This window comes from Schistocerca piceifrons, chromosome 7 (assembly GCF_021461385.2).
Source record: "Schistocerca piceifrons isolate TAMUIC-IGC-003096 chromosome 7, iqSchPice1.1, whole genome shotgun sequence".
NCBI lineage: Eukaryota > Metazoa > Arthropoda > Insecta > Orthoptera > Acrididae > Schistocerca > Schistocerca piceifrons.
The window spans coordinates 407,094,707-407,117,531 of record NC_060144.1 but is presented as its reverse complement, the minus strand read 5'-3'; the positions used below and the strand labels follow the sequence as shown (position 1 = coordinate 407,117,531).

The following is a 22,825-nucleotide window of genomic DNA, read 5'->3' as shown; positions in this document are numbered from 1 at the left end:
CGGAGGGTGTAAATGGCAAGTGTCGTAATGGTTGGTATGAAGATACTGGCACTTATGGGCTATTGCACAGAGGCAGAACAGCTCGCTGAATGGCCTCCATCGTTCCTGTTGGATCCGTTCACGCATGGCACACGATCCGTCGATCATCCCTCCTTGTGCTGCGTATCATACTTCCAGATTGTACATCTCGTGCATGTGTTCCTTCCTGTATCCATTGCCAATGGCTGTGTGCGTACGACTGACGTAGCACGCAGTGCGAAATTGGAACACACAGCCTCCTATGGCCCCATGATGTGGGCCTGTAGGTCGTCTAGCTAAGCAACCTGCTGTCGAACGTGTCACCTGGTCATAGTACTCGTTCAGGTGATGCTCTTGCTATGCTGGCCGCTGTACTGGCAGCATGGCTGTTTGTGGCTCTCTTATATCAACCGTGGACACGACGTCACAGCCCCACTAACATTCACTGCGTGTGTGGCCAACTGTGCAAAAGTAATAATTGGCATATCTGATGGTATGCAACATGTCCACCCAGTTTTCAGTGGATCGGTCGTGTCCTTCTGTGTGCAGCTCTTATTATGATGAGCAGTGTAAGAGAACGAGATCCTTTCCAGAATAAAATTGGAAAAGTGACGTTAGTACTCAAACATTTTATTGACACATAAAAAGCGCTACAGTGTGTCAGGAAGTAAAGGAAAGACAATTATTCAGTTTCAAGCACTGGCATCCCACAACGGGGTTAATCCATCAAGAAGATTAGAAAGCTCCATTTTATGTTCTTTCAGTGTTTCGAATAAACATTCGCTCTCTGCTCTGACTATGCCCTTAACGTTCAGTTGGGAAATTGATACTGGGGGTCCAATCTTACGATACTGATGGACCTGAGAAGTACTTCTTCGAGTACCTTTCCTTCTTAATGCCTGACCCAGCTGTCTCTCTTAAAGGTTGTTGCTCTCTTAGCACTACCTTGGTGACAGGTGCAGAGCAATAGAAGGCAAATGCTGTGGACATGTACAACAATGGCGAACGGCAAATCTAACATCACATTTTGAGATCAGAATCTTGAATATTGCAGCACTCAAAAATAGCTAGGTGCGATCCAACACGGGTTACTGACGTACAAAACTCAATTCCGGAATGTGTCAGCTAAAATGAAAATTCGGAGCAATGCACTCCAGAAGAACTGCTTGGGACGCCACAGACCTCATATCATCAATTTTAGCTAATATGACTACGAAGTCTTTCGCGACGGAGTCCTTGCATAAAAAGTTCTCGATTTACTTGCCGCGTCAAATTTGGATAAAACCCGAGCTTTCGATGACTACCTCCGTCATCTTCGTCAGGGGCAAAACGAAGATGACGAAGGTAGTCATCGAAAGCTTGGGATTTTATCCAAATTTGACGCGGCAAGTAAACCGAGAACTTTTTATGCATCAATTTTAGCTCTTTAATAGTCGCAAAACATTGCTGTTCAATTCGATTAAACAGTGCTCACACTAAAATAATTGGCACACAGCTTCGTCAGACAATGCGCCTTATCACAGGGTGCATTCGTTCCACAAACACGCAGTGGCTACCGGTTCTTGGTAATATTGTCGCATAAGAAGCTGAGTAGCACAGTCGCCGGAGTGCAGTCTGCTTTCCGCAGCGCTGCGGCGAGGACGTCTTGTTTACGTCCCGTCCGCGCGGTCGCGAGAGCCCGTAGTTGTTTACTACTGCGTTGTCGCTAGTTTAGAGTCCATCACTACCGACGCAACATGGCACATTCATACAGACAAACCACCATCAAGATCAGTTTTCAACCCGATCATGCACGACCGCGAGCTTTTGAAGTGGAACGTTTTCTACGTGACGACGTTAAAATTGAACCGCGAGACATAATTGGTATCCATCTCTCTATCACGAGCAGTGTTGTTTACGTCAAGTTAGTAAGTGACGAGGTGTGCAACAGAATCGTGCGCGCACATGCAAACGATCTTAAATTCAAACATTCTGATGGCCATATTGGGGCAGTCTCTATCACGCTGGGCTTGGCCTCCGTACGATACGCGTCTTCGAACTCCCTTTCGAAGTACCACCGGACGTAGTCACCGCGGCTTTCCAGCCCTACGGCAGAGTGATCAGCCATATGGCCGAAAAATGGACCACCTTTACAACGTACCCCGTTCTTAATGGGGTACGACAGATCAGAATTGAACTCACCAAACATGTACCGTCGTATCTTGTCATCGGCGGATGTAGGGCGATCATCATGTATGACGGTCAGCCACGCACTTGCTCTGGTTGTGGCCAAGAAGGGCACGTCCGGTCGGATTGTCTCCGACGACGGCTAACTCAAATCGCGACAGATGAATCTATGACTCCTTCTACGGTGACGACCCTTCCTCTGAATTACGCCGAAGTTGCATGGGCAGCAACTCTTTCCGATGCTGACCACATTAGTCCGATAGCCGCCCCCGATAGCGAGACTATGATGGATTCTGCAGTACAGGATCCGGCCTCTACAACGGCGACCTCACCTGAAGATAATCACCGATCGACCTTGCAAGAAGGCATGGATGCCAGGATGGACATTGACCCACGGGTTGTGCCGACAGCGGCTTTTCTTCCAGACACTGTAGCAGCTGAAGAAATCCACCCACATTCAGATACTGAAACACACGTCCGTAAACAGCATTCCCCGCGAAAACACAAGAGACGGCGGCGTGCTCCATCGGACGAGTGTTTGCAGCGATCGTCTGACATGGACTGTGGACACTCCGACGACGGTACCGGCGGTACAGAGGCCGCTGTAACATCAAACTCAACAGTTCGCCGTGGTGACGGCTTCAGCCCCTCCGACCCAACAGAACAGCAGGATCGCAAGAAGACAGCCGCTGCCGATTCCCAGCCAGTAGAGCCGATGCAGTTAGCGCCGAGTGCCGCAGCAGCCACTAACAGCCACCAACAGCCGATGGTATTTTAAGGCGACTGGGCGGGCGACTGTGAGGAAAACTCCTTGCCCACCGTGTCAGACGACACGCGGGGAAATTTACCCCACCAGTGTTGATCCTTTTCCGCCATCAGATACAGTGACGAGACAGCCTTACAAGGATATTGATGGCCAACACGGGTGCTATGGACAGATCTCAATCTTATCGCGTTGCGACTATAAACATCAACACTATACGGACGCGCGCTAAGTTATCCTTGCTTCAGGATATGTTGAACTCTGCTTCCATCGATATAGCCCTTCTCCAGGAAGTGTACGTCGACGACTTCCCAGGCATGTACGGTTACGATGCTTGCGTCTCTCCAGCTTCCCCTATAGGCAGCAGTGTCGCTGTACTTCGGGAAAGGATAGTGGCGGACGATATCCTGTTTCTGCCTGGGGCAAGAGGAATGGCACTCACAGTACTGGGTGTCCGCCGTATCAATATCTACGCACCTTCTGGGACGGACAAACGTCGCGAACGTTCACGATTCTTTGCGGAAGACGTCGCCCCGCTCTTCCAAGGCCGCCACGACCATCTGGTGTTTGGAGGTGACTACAATTGCGTACTGGCGCCCAGAGACCAACTCCCGCGACATAATCCGTGCCCGGAACTCGAGACGCTAATTCGAGACCTGCAGATGGTGGACACTTGGGAACGTCTTCACGGCCACTGACCGGGATTCACACACTTCAAGAGTCACTCTTCCAGTCGTATTGATCGGATTTATGTCTCACGCTCTCTCGCCGCTGGAACACAGGATGCGGAATTGTGGCCTGCAGCCTTCTCGGACCACTCAGCTTACATTTGTGCCGTCACCCTGCGGCGGCAACAAGTGTGGAGAAGCCACAGCCTGTGGAAATTAAACATCGCTCACTTGTCGTACCCGGATTGCCGCCAAGCCGTTGAGGACACGTGGCATTCGTGTGAAAATCGCCTCCGTGCATATCCCACAACGATCCGCTGGTGGTTGGACTGCGCCAAACTGGCACTGAGGCGAACGTTGATAACCTACGGTCGCGATCACGCTTCTTGGCGTAGACATACACTCGACTTTTACTTCAGGGTACTGCGCGACTGCGATGCTATGGCGCCGTCTCCGGAGCGACAAACGGCGGTCCACCGTGCTAAGGCTCAGATCATCGCTCATATGCGACGCCACCTAGAGGGGGTAGTCATCCGCTCGAGGACGCAGGATCGGATACCGAGCGAACGCCCGTCAATGTTCCACGTCCTTCGTGAACGTAAACGACGCCAACGAGCGCTGATACGCTTCATCGACACGGAGGACGGTCGTCGCCTCACCACGCAACAAGACATAAACACGGCGTTCTACAATCATTATTCCCAACTCTATTCCGTTCAGACCCCTGATCCGACAGCACTGAAGGACGTCTCTCAGACGATTTACAGCACCGTCACCCCGGCAATGGAAGCGGCCTTGAGGGAAGAAATTACAGAAGAAGAAGTGATCGACGCCATTAGAAAAGGAGCTGTCAACAAGTCTCCGGGTCCTGACGGCCTCCCCTTGGAATTTTACCGGACTTTTCAATATTTATTAGCCTCCCGATGGATGGACATCTGTCGCGAACTACTATCCCCGGAAGTGCCGCTACCTGCGGCCCTTGTGGAAGGGATGATTATTCCTATTGAGAAACGATCCGGTGGCTCACGACTGCAGGACTACCGCCCGTTGTCGCTATTGAACTGCGACTTTAAGATCTTTTCTCGACTGTTGGCGGCGCGGATACGCCAGACCTTACGAAATGTTATCTCACCCGATCAAACGTCATTAGGAGGCGACAGTAATATTCAAATAGCACTCAGTGAATATAATGACTTGATTTCACTGGCGAGGGCATGTCGTCTGAAGGGTGCACTGGCAGCAATCGATTTTAGTCAAGCTTTCGACCGAGTGGACCACGACTATTTGGAAGCGGTCCTCCAACATATGCGGTACCCACAGCCATTCGTCACTGTCGTCATGCGACTACTGCGTGGCGCGACGTCCAAGGTGATCGTCAACGGCCGATCTACGCAGCCCCTCACCATTTCTCGATCGATACGCCAAGGTTGCCCTCTGTCCACTTTACGCTGTGGCCATGGAACCACTCCTCTGCGGCCTGCGCCAACGACTAACGGGTATGACGTTACGAGGCCACACTTTCCGATGTAAAGCGTACGCTGACGACCTGGTGATAGTCATCCGCAATGGTGACGACACCGCTAGCGCACTGAATTGGAGAGCGAAATATAGCATGGCCACTGGTAGTCGTATCAACGTCGCAAAATCGGTGGCGATGAACATCGGGGTCGGATTGTCTGAGAACAGTGTCACCCCCTTACAGCTCAGAGATAGTTTGAAATGTCTCGGCATTGATTTCACAGACGATATACGACGGACCGCTGCTCACAACTTTCGACAGCTTTTACGAAATGTTCGGACTGGCATTGCAAACAACCGCCTACGAGCCCTGGACATCGTCCAAAGGACCCAGTATGTCAACACACATTTAGCGTCACGCATTCCGCACATCGCCCAGATATTACCTATACCGGTGATGGTCGCTCGCCGTATACTTGCGGCTTTTGGGTCCTTCGTGAGTTCAGGAATGCTTTTCAAGATCAAATATGAGACTCTCACCCTTCCCCCGGATCGGGGAGGGCTTGGCCTTTATCACGTTCATGACAGAGCGGTCGCCCTATTTGTGAGCACATTAGTCAAACTATGGCACCGCCGTCCGGACAGTCTGACGAGTTTGTTAACAGAACTAGCACCGCCCTCCCTGTTGCCACCTGTGCCGATACACCACCTCCCCTCCTCGCTCCTCTACATCGGTGTCTTTTACCTCGAACTAAGTTACGTTCGACTTGCCTTACCAGCGACTCAACTGGCGACGGCAAAGACGGTTTATCGGGTCCTGCAACGTGGACGACCCGATAACGTCGTGGAGAGGAAGCACCCGAACGTCAACTGGCGAGTAGTATGGAGGACAATTCACCACGTAACACTGGACACTGACGTCACGGCGATGTGGTATATCACTGTCAACGGTAAGCAGGCGACCAGATCAAGGCTACATGCGATCCACATGGTAGACTCACCTACGTGCCCGAGCTGTGGCGTTCAAGACAACGATGAACACCGTCTTAGCTGTGGCGAGTCTGCGGCAGTGTGGCACTTAGTGAGGCAAATGTCAGCATACTTCCTTCGAGTAACGCCGAATCATATCGACCCCAAAACTATCTTCTTCCCGGATGAGACGTATTACCCACGCACTAAAACTAATGCAATGACGTGGCTTCGTGGACATGCAGTGCATTATTTGTTTCAAGACGGCACTAAGGATACTTTAGACTTTTGGAACTATTTGCAGGAACGACATTGCAAGATCCTCCGTAACCCAAAGTATCGACAATATTTTTCCAATTATTTGTGGAGTGCGTTCCACGACCCTCCACGTAGCTGGAACATCACGGGTACGAGAAGCTAAAATTACAAGATGATGATAGAACATTACACGGTACAACGTGGGATCTACCTTGGTCATTACGAGAAGTCATACCTGGATGATCCAGCAGATGGAGAGTTTCGTTGTGAACCCTCACACTCTGTAGCAGTGTTTGCCCCATTTCCTCCTTTTGTCCCCGGTGCGAAAAGGTCTTCGCAGTTTTTGTTTCCCATCCGGTGCAAGATGTAGCATTGGTTAATGGTGGTATGGATTCCACCCTTCAGTTTTGTTTCAAGGTTTCCTTAGCCCCGCGCTTTGCTCTCTTTCTTTATGCCTTTTTCTACAACTGTTAGCATGTTTTTAGTTATGTGCGTCCCCAACTCGACGCAACGAGTGCACTTACTACTTTTCAGTTCCTTACTGTTAAAAAAAAAATAATTAAAAAAATTAAAAATAAATGAATAAAATAAAATAGCAAAAAAAAAAAAAATCACAATAATACACCAACTGCATCCCTTGTACCACATCCCCAGAATGGGAGGGAGGAGACGTGGCCAGGCCTCGGGTTGCGACCCCTGCCCACCTTGCCTCCGCCACCCCACTACCTGATCCTTGGTTCAAGTCTTCCATCGAGTGAAAAGTTTAATTTTTTATTTTCAGTTTATGTGTAGTGTTTATGATGCTAGGCTATCGCATGGAGCGTTGTGAGTTCAAACCTCACCTAAAATGTGAAATTTTAATTTCTATACTCGATTCGAGTACATTCTAGAAGTATCCACAAATCTCAAGACTCATTGTACTGGAATGTTCTGTAGCTGTATATATACCGTATGTGTTCTGGCCAGAGGCAGTTCGCTCCGCGCTCTTGCATGTGCAAGTGCTGAATAAATCTTCGTTAAGCGAAGTTAGTGTTCGTCATTCGACTACTCACACCTTTTTCCACGTGACAATATTCTACCAGCATCCATAGGAAGATCACAGTCATTGCTGAGCTGCGTACAAGAATAAAAATCAACCAGAATTATAAACTCACTCAAAATTTTGATTAACAGAACCGCAGCGATTGAGATCTAGAAAATCGTTGTGACACATAGCAATCAGGCTGCAAAGCAGTCAGTTCGGTATGTTAGATGCCTAGAACGATCAATAGCAGGAGCAAACTTTCTAGATGCATCTCCAACTACTTAAAACTCCCTGGAAGCGACCAGAAAGTTTTCATTGGCCCCAGCGGCACTTGTGCATGCTAAATAGGTTCAGAACTGGCCGGGGCAAATGTGGAGCGTTCCTGCACCAATGCGGATGGAAGTTCTTCCCTCAATGTGACTGCCCCGAAGTGCACAAAACCTTACATCATATAACATTGAATGTTTCCTCAGAGCATTCGAAGGGACGAGGGAAGATCTTCACAATCCGTCTGAAAAAGTTTCCGCCTGGAGAAACTGATATTGCGTATTTCAGTATAGAAACGTATATATTTATAGTAAATAGTTGTCTAATATTTTCTCCTGTCTTCATAAGATAAAGAAATAGTTCTGTTGTGTGAGACTCAAATAAAAAGCGATACGTAAAGAAAGAAGAGAAAACAAATGCGTTTGGGCAACGAGAATACGAAATATTTCTTCTAATCGGTGAAGTAGGCTACAATTATTAAGAAAAACTTTAGTCGTGAGATTGTATTGAATGTCATTTTTAACTTTCCTGAGAGACTTCTCAGGAATGTTTACAGTCGTCGAATAAAAAAGAAAGAAATCATTACCCAGGAATGGCAGACACATTTGGAATTCTGAAAAGGAGGTTCGTATGTTAATTTTTAACATTGTACCGCAACTATCCGAATATTAGACAAAGAGGAGGCATTAGGATTTTCCCGTGATACTACGCTTGGGATGAAAGGGAGCATGGAATTTTGAAACAAGTATTGTGTAGACCTTTCTGACTGCAAACGAACGCATAGCCACAATCACAATTAGAGTAGATAGGTAAGTAACCGTAAACTTGAGTGCTTAGAGCGTTCTTTGTTTAAGATTTCTCGTGCCTCGAGATGACTGGGTGTTTGTGTTGTGCTCATCATTTCATCATCATTCATGAAAGTGACGAGATTGGACTGCGAAAAGGTTGGGAATTTGTACGGGTGCTGGTAACCGAACAGTTGAGCGCCCCACAAACCAAACATCATCATCATCATCACCTCAAGCTTTTTGGAAAGAACAGAGGACGAAGCCAAATGTAGAGCAACGTGGTAACGTGTTCCACAGGCTACAATTTTACTCACAGAGCAGACAAAACGAAGGCATTTGTTGAGAAGGCACGCATACAAATCTTCCATCGTGGCTTGACGTCCCGCATCTGTCCTAGTGTGATTTTTTCTTCCATTCTTAAAAGCGAGTGAAGCCATCAGTGGATTTCACATTCAATGGGTGCACTAGCGCACAGAACTTTAAGAACTGTACTGGGATAAAATCTGGAAGTAAAAAAAAAAAAAAACAAAAAACAAAAAAAAACTTTCTCCTTTTGGAAAGCACGTAGGACACTGACTTGCACAAATATTCAATCCTTACATTGGGAAAACGAAGAAGGAATATGTATCAGTAGAGCGTCCGCGCGCAACCTTCGTTTTGATGATGACACTGCTCTGTTTACTTCTAATTAGGGCTGTAGTGTAAATTAAATGGAGGTTGCCGGAATCTGCGGCCAAACGAATGGTAGGTCCATAGACTGTACTGAGATAAGTGGCGCAATACACTGAAGTGACACAAGTCTTGGGATAACCACCAATATCGTTTCGGGTCTCCTTTTGCCTGGTGTAATGCAGCAAATCGACGTAGCAGTACAAATGAGAGCTCCTCCACTGCACTACCGTCTTACATATCGTGTACGTGATACTACCGCCATTTGTATACGTGCATATCGCTATCCAATCACTTTTGTCACTTCAAAAATGATTCAAATGGCTCTGAGCACTATGGGACTTAACTTCTAAAGTCATCAGTCCCCTAGAACTTACAACTACTTAAACCTAACTAACCTAAGGACATCACACACATCCATGCCCGAGGCAGGATTCGAACCCGCGACCGTAGCGGTCGCGCGGATCCAGACTGTAGCGCCTTTAACCGCTTGGCCACCCCGGCCGGCTTTGTCACTTCAGTGTGGTAGGGCGGTGGACTAGCATCCGGGAGGACGGAGGTTCAAATCCCCGTCCGGCAATTCAGGTTTATGTCTTCTGTGATTTACCAAACGCGTGGGTTGTTTCTTTGAAAAGCAGAAGGCCGATCCCCTTCCTCACATTCCCACTGTCTGAACTTGGGCTCCGTCTGCAACAACCTTTTCGTCAACGGAACATCAACCCTTACTCGTTCTTTTTTTCTGGCTATATTGAGTAAGGAAGTTCTTCTAAAATATAAGAAGAGACCCGGAGGTCAACTTAATCACAATGGAAAATATGGAGGAGCAACAAGTGAAAGTCTCAATAATTTAATTTTCACTTTCGCTACTGTGAATATTTTAATAGTACTAGAGAGATCTTTAGCCTCTATATTCCAGGGAATGTTAACTAGAACTAGCTGCAGTGGCCGACGCTGCCAGAGATGTTCAATATCTGACACTCAAAGTGACTGGCCCTGTGTGTTGTTGATAATCACAGGGAATGCAAGCCGCATGTGAAACTGCAGTCGCTTTAATCGAAGGACATAATTAAATCTCTGGGTACCAACAGAATGCGAGTGCTGAATACGTCTTCATTTGCGGCATACCCATGTGGCCTCTATTACGTTCGGCAGTAGGTTCTTCAAAGCCAGCGTTTTCCGCTGCATATGTAACAATGGCAACTAATCAGTAAGTATGAGTTTGAAATCATGTTTCTGTCAAATCCTCGAGCTTTCGCTTGTCCCGCGATATAGTGACGTCTGATGGTACTGCCTCCAAGACGGTAATTGCCGCTGTAATTTATTCTCCCGATAGCAATTACAGAGAGGTTACCACGATATAATAATTCATTTGTTAGAAATTTAATTTTTCATTAATTTTCTTCGTTGTTTTATGCGACTGTAGAAATTTGAAGTAAATCGGCCAATAATTTTCAGTTAAATCTGTCAAGTACTTTTTGAGAATAGGGTGTTGATTTTAACTGAAGACATTGAAATATCTCGAAAACTACGCATCGGACCAAGAAAGTTATAATTCAGATTTGTATGTCTCGGAGGGGGGACATCCAATGATATTACACTCGACACTCCACACCACTCCCCCTCTCACCATGCGCGGGTGAGAGGCAGGAAGCAACTTTGAAATCTTCAATAGGAACCCAGTTTTTTATTGCAGATTATGATTCTACGGCAAAATCTACATACGTTTTGTCTGAAGCATTTTCTTCACTTCGTCGCAGATGGCGCTGTGACTGGAGGAATAGACATGGCTACACAACCGTAATTTATCACATGCTACTCAATGGCCCTTGAATATCCAATGGCACGTTGGACCCCACTTCCACGCTGCGAGGTTAGGACAGGCCAGTATTTCATAACTTCTAATATATTTCATGGCCTTAACGTTGCTCCCACATTCTCCGTAAATCGGGATTGTTATAATTTTTTTCTTCTGTGGTTGCAACATCCATCGTCCACTTGCACGTCTGTTCTCCAAATGACAGGTAGGTGTGCAGGTAATAAACACTGCACAATACTGTAATGTTCAGAGCGCTATCTGTACTGCGTCTGCACGATACGTAAGCTCCGGCGCATTGTACTGCCTGTCATTATACATCATAGTTTGTTACACGACCACGGTGGTGTGTCGCGTAGTCCCCTGTTCGATATGTAGGAGGAATACAACGTTGCGAATGGAGTTTCCCATTAGAGGTTATGAAATAGTGGCCTGTCCTACCCTTGCAGCATGGAGGTTGGATCTCACGTGTCATCGGATATTCAAGTGCTATTGAGTAGCATGGCGTAAATTACTATTGTGTACCAATTTCTATTCCTCCGATTACAGCGTTATCTGCGGTGAAACGAAGAAAATGCTTCAGACAAAACGTATCTAGATTTTGCCGTAGAATCGTAATATGCATTAAAAAACGAGGCTTCTCACTGAAGACTTCAGACATCTCTGAAAGAACAGACACTACGTATACAGGGTGAATCATCTACAACTTTCACTGAAAATATTGCGCCGGCCATTGTGGCCGAGCGGTTCTAGGCGCTTCAGTCTGGAACCGATCGACCGCTACGGTCGCAGGTTCGAATCCTGCCTTGGGCATGGGTGAGTGTGATGTCCTTAGGTTAGTTAGGTTTAAGTAGTTCTAAGTTCTAGGTGACTGATGACCTCAGATGCTAAGTTCCATAGTGCTCAGAGCCATTTGAACCATTTTTGAAAATATTGCGGAAAAGGAAAGTGTTATTGATGCGCGATTTTCACAGAATGGGTTGGTAGTCAGGGACTCGTATTATTAGCCAATAAACAGGTTATAATAATACTTAGAAAGTGTATTATTTGTTCAAACACACGCTTTTTTAAATTGAATGATGCGTATTGATATTAACGAACTATAAGTAAGGTAAATTAGAATGTCAGTGGTGTTTGTTGCAGGATTCCAGTGCGAGTCGTATACGAGATACTGTATTTTGAAAAGTTCCCATTCACCCTGCTTACTTGTTAGATACGATGATGTTATGTTTTCTTACAGTGTGCTTGAGTGTTCCCTGAGTGTATTGCGACTTGCTGGCCTGTGTGTGACAGTCCAAGGAATAGGTCGTCTGTGAGCGATGGGATTTACCAACGTGCTCATGGTGTATGGGAGAATGTAGGAAGCATTCATTTTCTTCTTGCACCAATATGTCCCAGTGTATGTCAACCATCCCGGCAATTATCCATCAATCGCTTCAACCAGTTATGTGAAAGTGGTAGAGTAACACCTAGACAACGTCACAGAAGGAAACAGGTGAAGACGCAAGAGGGGGAAATTAATATCTTGCTGCTGTTACAATTGATGCGCTCGTTAGCTCCTGTGAAATCGCACGAGGAAGTGGCGTGAGTCGGGCAAGTGTCCTATGCATTCTCCATCGGCATAGGTTCGATTCCTATCACATCTCTCTCCATCAAGAGCTGCATGAAAGGATTATGTGAATCTTGTTAACTTCTGTACATGGGTATTAAGACGGGTTTCTCCAGATGCACAAATATCACACCCTCTTAACAGACCATCTTCAAGGACGCTAGAAGACCAGGAAGAACCTATGGTACCAACATGATGACTGTCCAGCCCATAGTGCACGAAGTACTACAGCGTTCCAAATCGTTGGACTGGACGCAGAGGACCTGTACGTTGGCTAGCCCGTTCCTCAGTTTTGATGCCTGTGGACATTTCTCTGTGGGGAAAGTACATAGAAAGATAGTGTCTACAAGGACACACCAACTACATCCGATGATATGTACGATGTATTACTGCAGTCTGCGCTGAAATACTAGCACGTGTGGAGCAGTCGTTCCAAACCAGGCTGGAAGTGTGTATTGCCGCTGCCAGCGGTCATTTAGAAGACAACCTGTGATGCTCAGTTTTCTCGTTACAGGTCAGAATCCACATAACTAGTGGATGTACTTGTGTTATTCTTTAGTGTATGCTACCACAGGTATTGAAAAAGTGTCGGTGTGGAAACTTCTCAAAATACGATATCTCGTAAACGACTCGCAGTAGGATCCTGCAACAAATATTACTGACATTCTGATTTACCCCATTTTTAGTTTCTTAATTTCAATAGGCAATTTCTATTAAAAATACATTTTCTGGGTATTATTACAATCTGTTTATTGGCTAAAAACACGAGCTCCTGGCTACCAACCCATTCTGTGAAAGCCGCACATAAAGAGCACTTCTCATTTCCGCAGTATTTGCGACGCAAATTTTAGGTGATTTACCCTGTATATGTCGTGTCAATTCTTTCGGACATGTCTGAAAGAACAGACGCTACTTGTATATATAACCAAGGTCAGACGGCCAATGATCTGTTTAGTGTAGATGTACACCAGGATCGAACTCTTACAGGAATCGAGAAAATGCCGCGAGTAACGAGGATAAAGGGCAAGGGGCACTACTTTAGTAGTGTGTGGAGAACTTGAGAATTTGAGTGTGAGGGTAGGCGTGCTGGGGTAGTCCATGCAGTTGTAATGACGACTGTGTCTGTGTGGTTTAGTGGTCAGAGTATCTGTCTAGTAAGCAGGAGGCCCACGCTCGAATTTTGGGCCAGTACAGATTTTCAACGTTCCTTCTTGATTTCAATCAATGCCTACTCGCTGTCAATGTCTGTAATTGCTTTGTGTCTTAAAATACTTTACATTCTTTGTACTTAGCTTTCTAGTAATTTCTTAAGCATTAGTTGTCGCTCTCTGCTGCAACAAATTATGTACAAAACAGGCGTTCTATATTCAAACAAGAGGCAAAACCAAAGACTGTCACTAATTTTCTCTTTCACGCGCCATCGAGGCGATCTCTGTGTGTCTCCACAAGAATAGCCTTTAGGTCCCAAGGAACGACTGCTGCGTCTCCATCCTACAGACTAAGGACACTATCAGGCAATTGTTTGTGGGGTGGTGCAAGGGTGGATCTGCTAGCGGAAAACGTGCAAAACTGGCATTATTTGAATTCCAGAATTTTCGCAATGTTAGGGCCTATATGTGATGGGAAATCCTGGCCCTCCATCTTAATCGGTCACCCGTCAGTGTGCATATTGAAATAATTATTGTTTAGGAGCTGCTCGCTCTGCACAGCTGTTTCGGTAATAAAGTAACATAATACCGCTCTCTAAATTCTTTACCAATCGTGAAAAACGCGCACTGTCGCTAATTGTTTACATAAAGTGGCGGACGCTGCAGCTGTTTAAATTGGTCTGCCAATGCTCCAATTGATTAATGAAAACTCTGCAGTTGTTTCACTGATGGCCTATCCTTATAGTGGTCTTGGGGGCTGCTCCCACCACTACCCTCAAGACACTATCACCACATGAAATTCGTGGAAAACAGATGATATTTAAGAAATTTTAAAGATGACAGACCTCGAATCCAGAAAGTTTTGGGTTCTGAGACAAATGCGCTATATCCATCTTGGATTTTGGTGGAAGCGTGACGTCATAGTGGGGGAGAGATGGGAGTGTAAGGAGGGCGTGATCCTAAAAACCCTCTTACATTGATGTAGCTAGACCCAAACCTGTCTTGGTGCCTACCTTCGACGACCACTAACACTGTAGCCTGATCAAGCCATCTTGTTAATAGTTACTTTAATCAGGCTGTTGAAGACATGTATAGCTATCTGTCTCACTTCTTTCTGTATTTTGTTAAGCCCTTGAAGTCTTTGTAGAGGTTATTTTCGTCCTATTATAATATTTGTGCTATGCATTGCTTTTTGAAAAAAAAGACGTATTAGGAAGGTCGTATTCTCTTTAGCCGATTTTATGTCGTCTCGTTGTCTCTGGGAAGCAAGGAGAGGATGTTGGTTGGTGGCCGCTATCCTCGCTCTATAACACAAACTGCACACAATTAATAAATGGGTTCTTTATTAATAAAAAACAGCTTAACTTTAGTTTCCATGTGCTGTGGCAGAAGCTCTTCTATGTATAGTGTACGTAACCTCAATTCTGTTAAAGTAGAAGTCCGCTATATCGACTATAAGGTTGCGATGTGCTGCCTGCCTCTGTGCTAGAGGCTAAGTCTGTGGCTCTGTCTCAGTGATATGCTGGAACTCCATGGCGTACAGACTCGAACTAACTGGCGTAACGGGCTCGAACTAGCTGGCTAAACTCGAACTAAATGCTTGACTAACTAGAACGAACTGGCCCTCCGGTCCGCAGTGGCTATCTGGCGGCTGAGAGAGCGTTGGCGGCGTGTTTCCAGCGGGTCTTGTCATTAGCCTCTATCGATAGTCTCGTAACCCCAATACCGCATGGTGTGCTGGCGCCAGCGTATGCCAGCACAAGGAACAACAAAGGACAGTAATGAATGTATATGCTGTGAATCAAGTTATAAGGTTTGATTACCATAAGAGGTAGTTTTTTATTTTTAATTTATTTTGCTTGTTCTTGAGAAGCTCGCTGATCAGTTTGTTGGGCGGTTTACCTGAGAGCACAGCAGCATTTTCGCTGCTAGAAGATTCCTCGTCGACAGAGTTGGTTGGTGACCCAGTGGAGGAGTCTAGCGGCGTCGTGTCTTCGTCACTGGCGGCAGCCAGTGCTAGGGCCACCACCAAAAGGAGGCCGACCTGTAAACAATCGCCGCTTTTATGTGCTGCTAAACACAGGCGCCGCGATATAGTATAGTGTGTCGTCTTCGGCTGCAATCATAGCTGCCACCATCAAACTAAATACGCTGAAAGCACGGGCAGTATTCAAACTGACGCTTTGTATGTCACCAGCAATTCCTAAAGCAATCGCTCTCCAACACATGCTTCTATTTGTAACTGCATCCTAGAACAGTGTTATCTACCTAGGCCAAAAACTACTCTGCGGAAATCAGTTTGAGTTTCGAAAACATTAATGCGCAATTCAAATCACACTCTTCCATATGATTTACCCAATACAATGGACTGGCGAAGCCACGTTGATTCGATGTTTCTAGACTTTCGGTGAATGTTTGACTGAGTACCACATCGACTTCTTCCATAAAAAATATGTACCTGTTGGGCATACAACCAAGTTCTCAAAAGACTCGATAATTTTCTGACAGTCACAACAAATAAAATTATCATCTTAAGATGCTGAAGTAATAGTGTGCTGCAGGGGAGTGTAATAAGACAATAGCTGATGTACTACATATTACTGACTTCATTGATGATGCACTTACCTAATTCCACTGAATTAAAACTGCAGTAACATCCAGTTACGTTCAAACAATTTGTGGGAATGCAGCCAGGTGACATCTTCGACAACCACCGATACTTCGACAGGAGAACACTCCCGTCAGGGACCAAATCAGGAAAATATGGTGGGTGTGGCAGTAACTGAAACCCCATTGCAGCTATGGCACAATGGCGCCAACTTTCCAAAATAGGTCCGTATCAACAGCGGAGCTGCCGTGTTCTTCAAAGCCATTGTCTCAACAAACAAAACGATAACAATCCAGATTACATGAAAACAATTTCACTCAAATCTTAAACCACACCTCTGTTATGTTTAAAAAATAACCATTGGGGTGGTAGGGGAAGGTGGGGGAATTACACGCATGTGGGTAATCCCACGCATGCTGATTTACGCAGTTTGAATGGCGCAAGCTGTTCCCAGTTGGTGCTACACCCTGCCGGCAGGAGTAACAACTACTATGCGGCTTATGCAAGTCATTTTCCAGTGGCATTGTTGGAGCAGTGAAGTATTGTTTATTTTCGGCATGTCTCATGTAGTTTTGGTCAGCTGCATTTTGCAAGGTAAGTGCTACTATATGTTGCTTTAATGTAATTCTTGCGTATCAACTACTAACCCTAGATAAAACCTTTAATTTAATTGTAGATTTGTCCCGCTATTTGAATTAGGTGCCGAGTTATGCTTAGGTTAGTCATCGAACTTACAGTGGGGTAAAGCCACACAGCTGTTGAAGTGCGTGGTATTCCCCCTTGCAGGTTATATTTTCAAAACTAACAAGTTCTTTTTAAAATTTCAGATGGGTAGATATTATAAAAGAAAAACCCAGAAAGCAAAATGGACGCAAGAGGAACTTTGTAAGGCTCTTGATGCCATCAAATCTGGAAGAAAAATAAGAAGTATCAAGAGCTTTTGGGATTGATGAAGCTACCCTGCGACCGAGAATGAACGTTAAAAATACCGAGGGTCCAAAACTTGGACGAAACCCAACATTTTCGACAGAACAGGAAAATGAGATAAGGGATCATGTTATTACAATGGCATTACATGCATCCAGCTGCGAAAGATTGCATTTGAGTGTGCAGAGGCTAACAACACTGCAAACAATTTTGATTAGTCATCTAGGTTAGCTGGAAAGGATTGGCTAGCTCTATTTTTAAAAAGAAACCGAAGTATTAGCATGAGAAAACCTGAAGTAACTAGCATTAAGAGAATACAGGCATTTAATGAAGAAGAGGTTAATGCATATTTTAAAAACTTAGAACATGTCTTTGATAAACATAAATCTAAAGAGGGGTGAGTGTTCAACGTCGATGAAACGGGCATAAATACTGTACAAAAGCCCGAGAGAATTTTGGCTCCTAAAGGTGTTAAACAAATAGGTGGATCCACGTCTTGGGAAAGGGATAAAAACGTGGCGATTTCAGAAGATGTCTGTTTAGTTTGTAGAGAGTTTGGGAAGGATGGAGAACTATGGTACCGATGTATTTATTATAGCAGATGGAGTCATGAAGAATGTAGTGGCTGGAACACTCCAAAAGGTTCCAAGTGCGATCTTTGCTGTACGGTATGAGAAAATGAACTCTTTTCACTTAAAAAAAAAAAAAAAAAAAAAAAAGTAAAAAACGAAAATTATAAGAGATGTTTGTAGAATTACATTATTTCGTTCTTAAACGTACTGTTTACTATTTGTAGTAACTAATAAATAAAAATAGCAAGTATTGTACATTTTTATGGTTTGTTTTTTTCACGTGTTATTACCCAGTACTTTTGCGTGTCATTACCCTCATGGGTGGGGAATACCACGCATTTGCACTTTTTTTTATTTTAGTGTTCAAAATTAAGGTACTGTTTATAAGTATTTACAGACGATAGGAATATGTGGAGAAATGTCCATTGTATGGTATGTATTTTCGTAGGTTTTAATGACGTAATGAATGGTTCACATCGATTTTTCCTTAGGTGCGTGTATTTCCCCCACTCTCCCCTATGTAACAATCGGCTGCATTTTACGTCCAATTATTCTTTATTGTAGCTCAATATTGGCAAGCAGACACTTTAAAACAATTGTTGACAAATGGGGTGGGTATTTGTAGCGTTTCACTTGTAAGGAGACATAAAAGCATGCTGAAAAGAAGGTACTCCGTTCACGGTATGCCTTTGCCCTGGCCAAAGAAAGGCAAGTAGTGTGGAGAGTGTTGCTTGGTTACCTTTGCATAAACAGATTTGAAACAAAAAGATACGTTTTAGTGGTCAGTTATTTCAACTTACATCTCAGTGTTTTAATAGTTTGTTACTTTTTGATAAGAGCAGGTGAGAAATATTTATTTTTTCGTTTTTACCAACTAAAAATTTTGTGGGTGCGGCGCAAACACAAGATTATGTACGTGGGAGCACCCACGTAGTCAGCACACATTCCGTGGTATTCATGATTTTCCGACTCGTATGAAGCTGATCATTGTCCTGTTGCAAGAACACATTTATGTGACAGTTCGCAAGCACCACAAACTTTCACCAATCGCCTGTGAATATCAGCAGCGTTTCACCCTCCTTACATTGAAAGCACGTCTTCGATGATCACACTTATCCAGTGCCAGGAAGTGGACAAATGTGCTGTACTTCTAGTGATTGTCCTGTCAGCTAAGGTTAGACCGAAGTACTACATACTTACAACTGTAATGACGAGTTAAATGGCGAACCGAGAATGATGACAAAAAATAAACTGTAAGTCGATATGAAATGCCCCACATATCTTGAGCAAATGATGCATGAGTTCAGCATATATATCAATTGCTTAGAAGACACGACTGAGAAATAGCACTTAGAAACTTTACAGGAAATGGATGGCGTTGCAGTCTGAACGAGTATATGTTTTACAAATAGAAAAAAACTTGGACTATATTTTCAAAGCTGTTCTTTGAAATTCCAACTTTCTCATTAAAAATGGAAAGTACATGCTGAAGCATCAACAATATAAGGAAAAAGATAGATTGCTACTCATTGTAAAGATGGCACACCGAGCTGCACAAAGGCACAACGAAAAGACTGATACACACTTAGCTTCCGGCAAAAGCCGCCTTCAGAAAAGAACACACACGTAATTTATTCAGACAACTGAGCACACCTTATGCACAAATGAACACCATCTCCAGCAGCTCGGACCAGACTGCAGCTGTCATGTTGAACAAAGCAACAACCTGGAGGGGGCAGGGAAGGGGAAAGGGAAGGGATGGCGGGGAAGGGGAAGGGACAGCAGAGTACAGGTGGGAGGCGAGAAGAGCGCTGTGGGGTGGGAGTGTGCAGCTCTGAAGAAGGATTTGGCCGAAAGCTAAATGTGTAACAGTCTTTTTGTTGTGCCTGTCTGCAACTCAACGTGTCATCTTTACCATGAGTAGCATTTTGCCTGTAAATCTGTTCACCTGTTGCTACATGTAACTGTTTTGGAGTTACTGACGAAGACACCCACAGATGGTGTCAAAACCAGGTTAAAGTAAAAACTTGTTGCAACCAGTTGGATGCATTATACAAATCATATTCTTGTACAGTTGCTGGCTCACAGTCATGTTTAAAATTGTAAGCTCTTTCCTTATATTGCTGTACCAGGTGATCGATTACTTAAACTATTATAGACTTTCACTGGTCCAGCGAAGGTATGTCTGCTAGGATATACCTTGGAGGCAGTAAGTATGAACCAGTCATAGAGTGATGTGGGTTGGGTAGCTTGTTTGTGGGCCTCGTTGAACAAAGGACATAGTGATTCTGCTCTGTTTCCATTCGGCTTTCGGTACGCTACTCTGGTTCTGATGCTGTTATTGCCCATTGCTTCCACGGTTTCTTGTGGGTGACTGGTGTGATAACTACCTTCTAGCCTCCTTTGTGAAGGCCCTTGTCAAGCAAATAACTACAAGAAATATGGTGAGGTTGTGACATGCATTTTGCTACTTATGTTAGTATAATATTTGTCTGTAGTTTTTTTCTGGGTTTTAAGGGCGTGTTTACTTGTATTCAGATTTAACTTCCGTCACTTAGAGAGCTAGATAACCGTCGATGCACATGATGCAGGATCGACTTTTCACTCGCGCATCTGTAGAGTTGCTATATTGACTACATCACATTCCCGTTAATTTAGATGTGTTTAGAATTTTTGTTGTATCTAGAATTTTTCGATGTTCAGTTCTTTTACACAGGGTGTATCTGAAACGAATGAAGAACATTAGAGGGCTGGTAGAGTGGATCACAACAAGCATATTTCACCTAGCAACCTATGTCCGCATCCCTTAGAGTACGGCGCTAGGCGACATTGACAGCGTAGCGCATCGCCAAGACAGTAGGCACACAACATGCCATCCAAGCCGTCACGGTAGCAGGACTGCAGGCCAACGATTTCAATGTATTTGTGACTCAAGGTAAAAGAGACGTTGGGTTGAAGTTTTATGACCCTCATTTGTAAACGCTGTAGTCGACATAGTTGCGGATATTCCAGTCGGGACAACACTACAGGTTTTCGGCCTCTTACTGGGACGTGAACGCGTTGCTTTTGGCCGCGCAAGTGCCTGTTTGATAGGGGTTGCATGGAGGGCAGCACCTGTATACACTGAGGAGGCTGGTTCGCCATGCGTCAATTTGTCATCAAACTGGAGCACTCTTGTGTTTGTTACTGTGTGAAGCGGACAGGAAATGGAGCGCTCTTCATGGGAGGAAAGGGCAGACATGCACTGTGCTTACGGGGTGGAGAATGGAAATACTCACGGTGCCCAACGTTTGTACGTACGGCGGTTTCCGAATCGTCGAGTGCCAGATCCACACACATTTGCCGCCATGCACAGGTCCTTAGGAGAGACAGGTTCCACAATTTGACGTATGTACCGTGAAGATGATTTTCACCATTAACGCCTTCAGAAGGTTCACACCCTTAACCCAGAAAATTTTACACGTCAAATTGAGTTGCCACTGGTTTTTGCAAAGGTGTCCACCTCCGTAACGTAGTGGTAGCGTTTCCGCCTACCACGCAGGGGACCCGGGTTCGATTCCCGGCAGGGGACTGGGTGTTGTGTGCCCATCATCATCATTGACTCGGAAGTCGCCGAAGTGGCGTCAACTAAAAAGGGACTTGCAATACGGCGGCCGAACTCCACCGAATGGGGCCTCCCGGCCAACAATTCCATACACTCATTTCATTTCATTCCCAAAGGTGTGTCATTCAACCAGACTTTTTTACGAATGAGGCATCCTCTACACGAGAGGGTGTGCTCAACAGCCACAACCAACACGTGTGGGCACGGGAAAACCCGCACCCCGCCTCTGTCCGTAGTCAGCAAGATCGCTTCACCGTCATCATTTGGGTCTTCTTGGTGGGCGACAATCTGGTTGGTCCATACATGTTCTCCCTGTGACTGAACGCAAACGGATACTTAATCTTTTTACGAGACATTCTGCCAGAGTCGTTGGAACACGTTCCACTCAACGTGCCACAGCGAATGTGGCCCCAAAGCGATGGTGCACCTGCGCACTTCGCACACGCACTGCGAGTACATTTTGATGAAACCTTTGGTGAGAACTGGTTAGGGTGTGTTGGGCCGGTTACATGCCCTGCACGTTCCCCCAGCTTGACGCCCACTGATATATTTTTTTTTCCTTCTGGGGCTATCTGAAATCTGTCGTCTATGAAACACCTGTTGAGACTGGTGAAGAGCTGATAGCGCGTATTGTGGCAGTCTCTGGTGCAATTTTCATTTTGCCAGGAGTGTTTCAAAGGGTCCGACCGTCATTACAGCATCGCTGTACGTTTGCATTCGAGCAGAAGAGCTTAACTTCGAGCATTTTTTGTAACTGTTTTCAAATAAAGGTTATAAAGCTTCACCCTGACTTCTCATTTACTTTGATGCCGCCAATACATTGAAAACGTAGCCCTACAGACCTGTCACCATGACTGTTCAAATGGTATGTTGCGTGCGCACCCTCTGCCTACCCTCTTGGCGGCGAGCGACACTGTTATACGAGGGTCACTCCAAAAGAAATGTACACCATTTTTTAAAAAAACCATCATTTATTCTACATGTTTGAAAGTTTTACAGTATGTAGATACATCCTTTAGGAACAATATTTTCATTTCTCCACATAATTTCCATCCCTCTCAACTGCCTTACGCCATCTTGGAACCAGCGCCTGTATGCCCGCACAGTAAAATTCTGGACCAACCGGTTGGAGACACTGTTTGGCAGCGTGCACCAGGGAGTCATCATCTTCAAACCTTGTTCCACGAAGAGAGTCTTTCAGTTTCCCAAAGAGATGATAGTCACATGGATCCAGGTCAGGACTGTAAGGCGGGTGTTTCAGTGTTGTCCATCCGAGTCTTGTGATCACTTCGATGGTTTTTTGACTGAAATGTGGCCGTGCATTGTCGTGCAACAGCAAAACATCCTGCTTTTGCCGATGTGGTCGAACACGACTCAGTCGAGCTTGAATTTTCTTCAGTGTCGTCGCATATGCATCAGAATTTATGGCGGTTCCACTTGGCATGATGTCCACAAGAAAGAGTCCTTCGGAATCGAAAAACACCGCAGCCATAACT

At 45.1% G+C, this 22,825-nt stretch overlaps 1 protein-coding gene across 1 annotated transcript in view; it reads right to left on the bottom strand.

Moving 5' to 3' along the window:
* LOC124804791 (endochitinase-like) overlaps positions 1–22,825 on the bottom strand; it is a 96,080-nt gene that overhangs the window by 44,183 nt on the left and 29,072 nt on the right. The window contains exon 2 of the mRNA XM_047265119.1: positions 15,521–15,662. Within this exon, the coding sequence (XP_047121075.1) occupies positions 15,521–15,662 (142 nt within the window). The remainder of the gene's footprint in view (positions 1–15,520; positions 15,663–22,825) is intronic.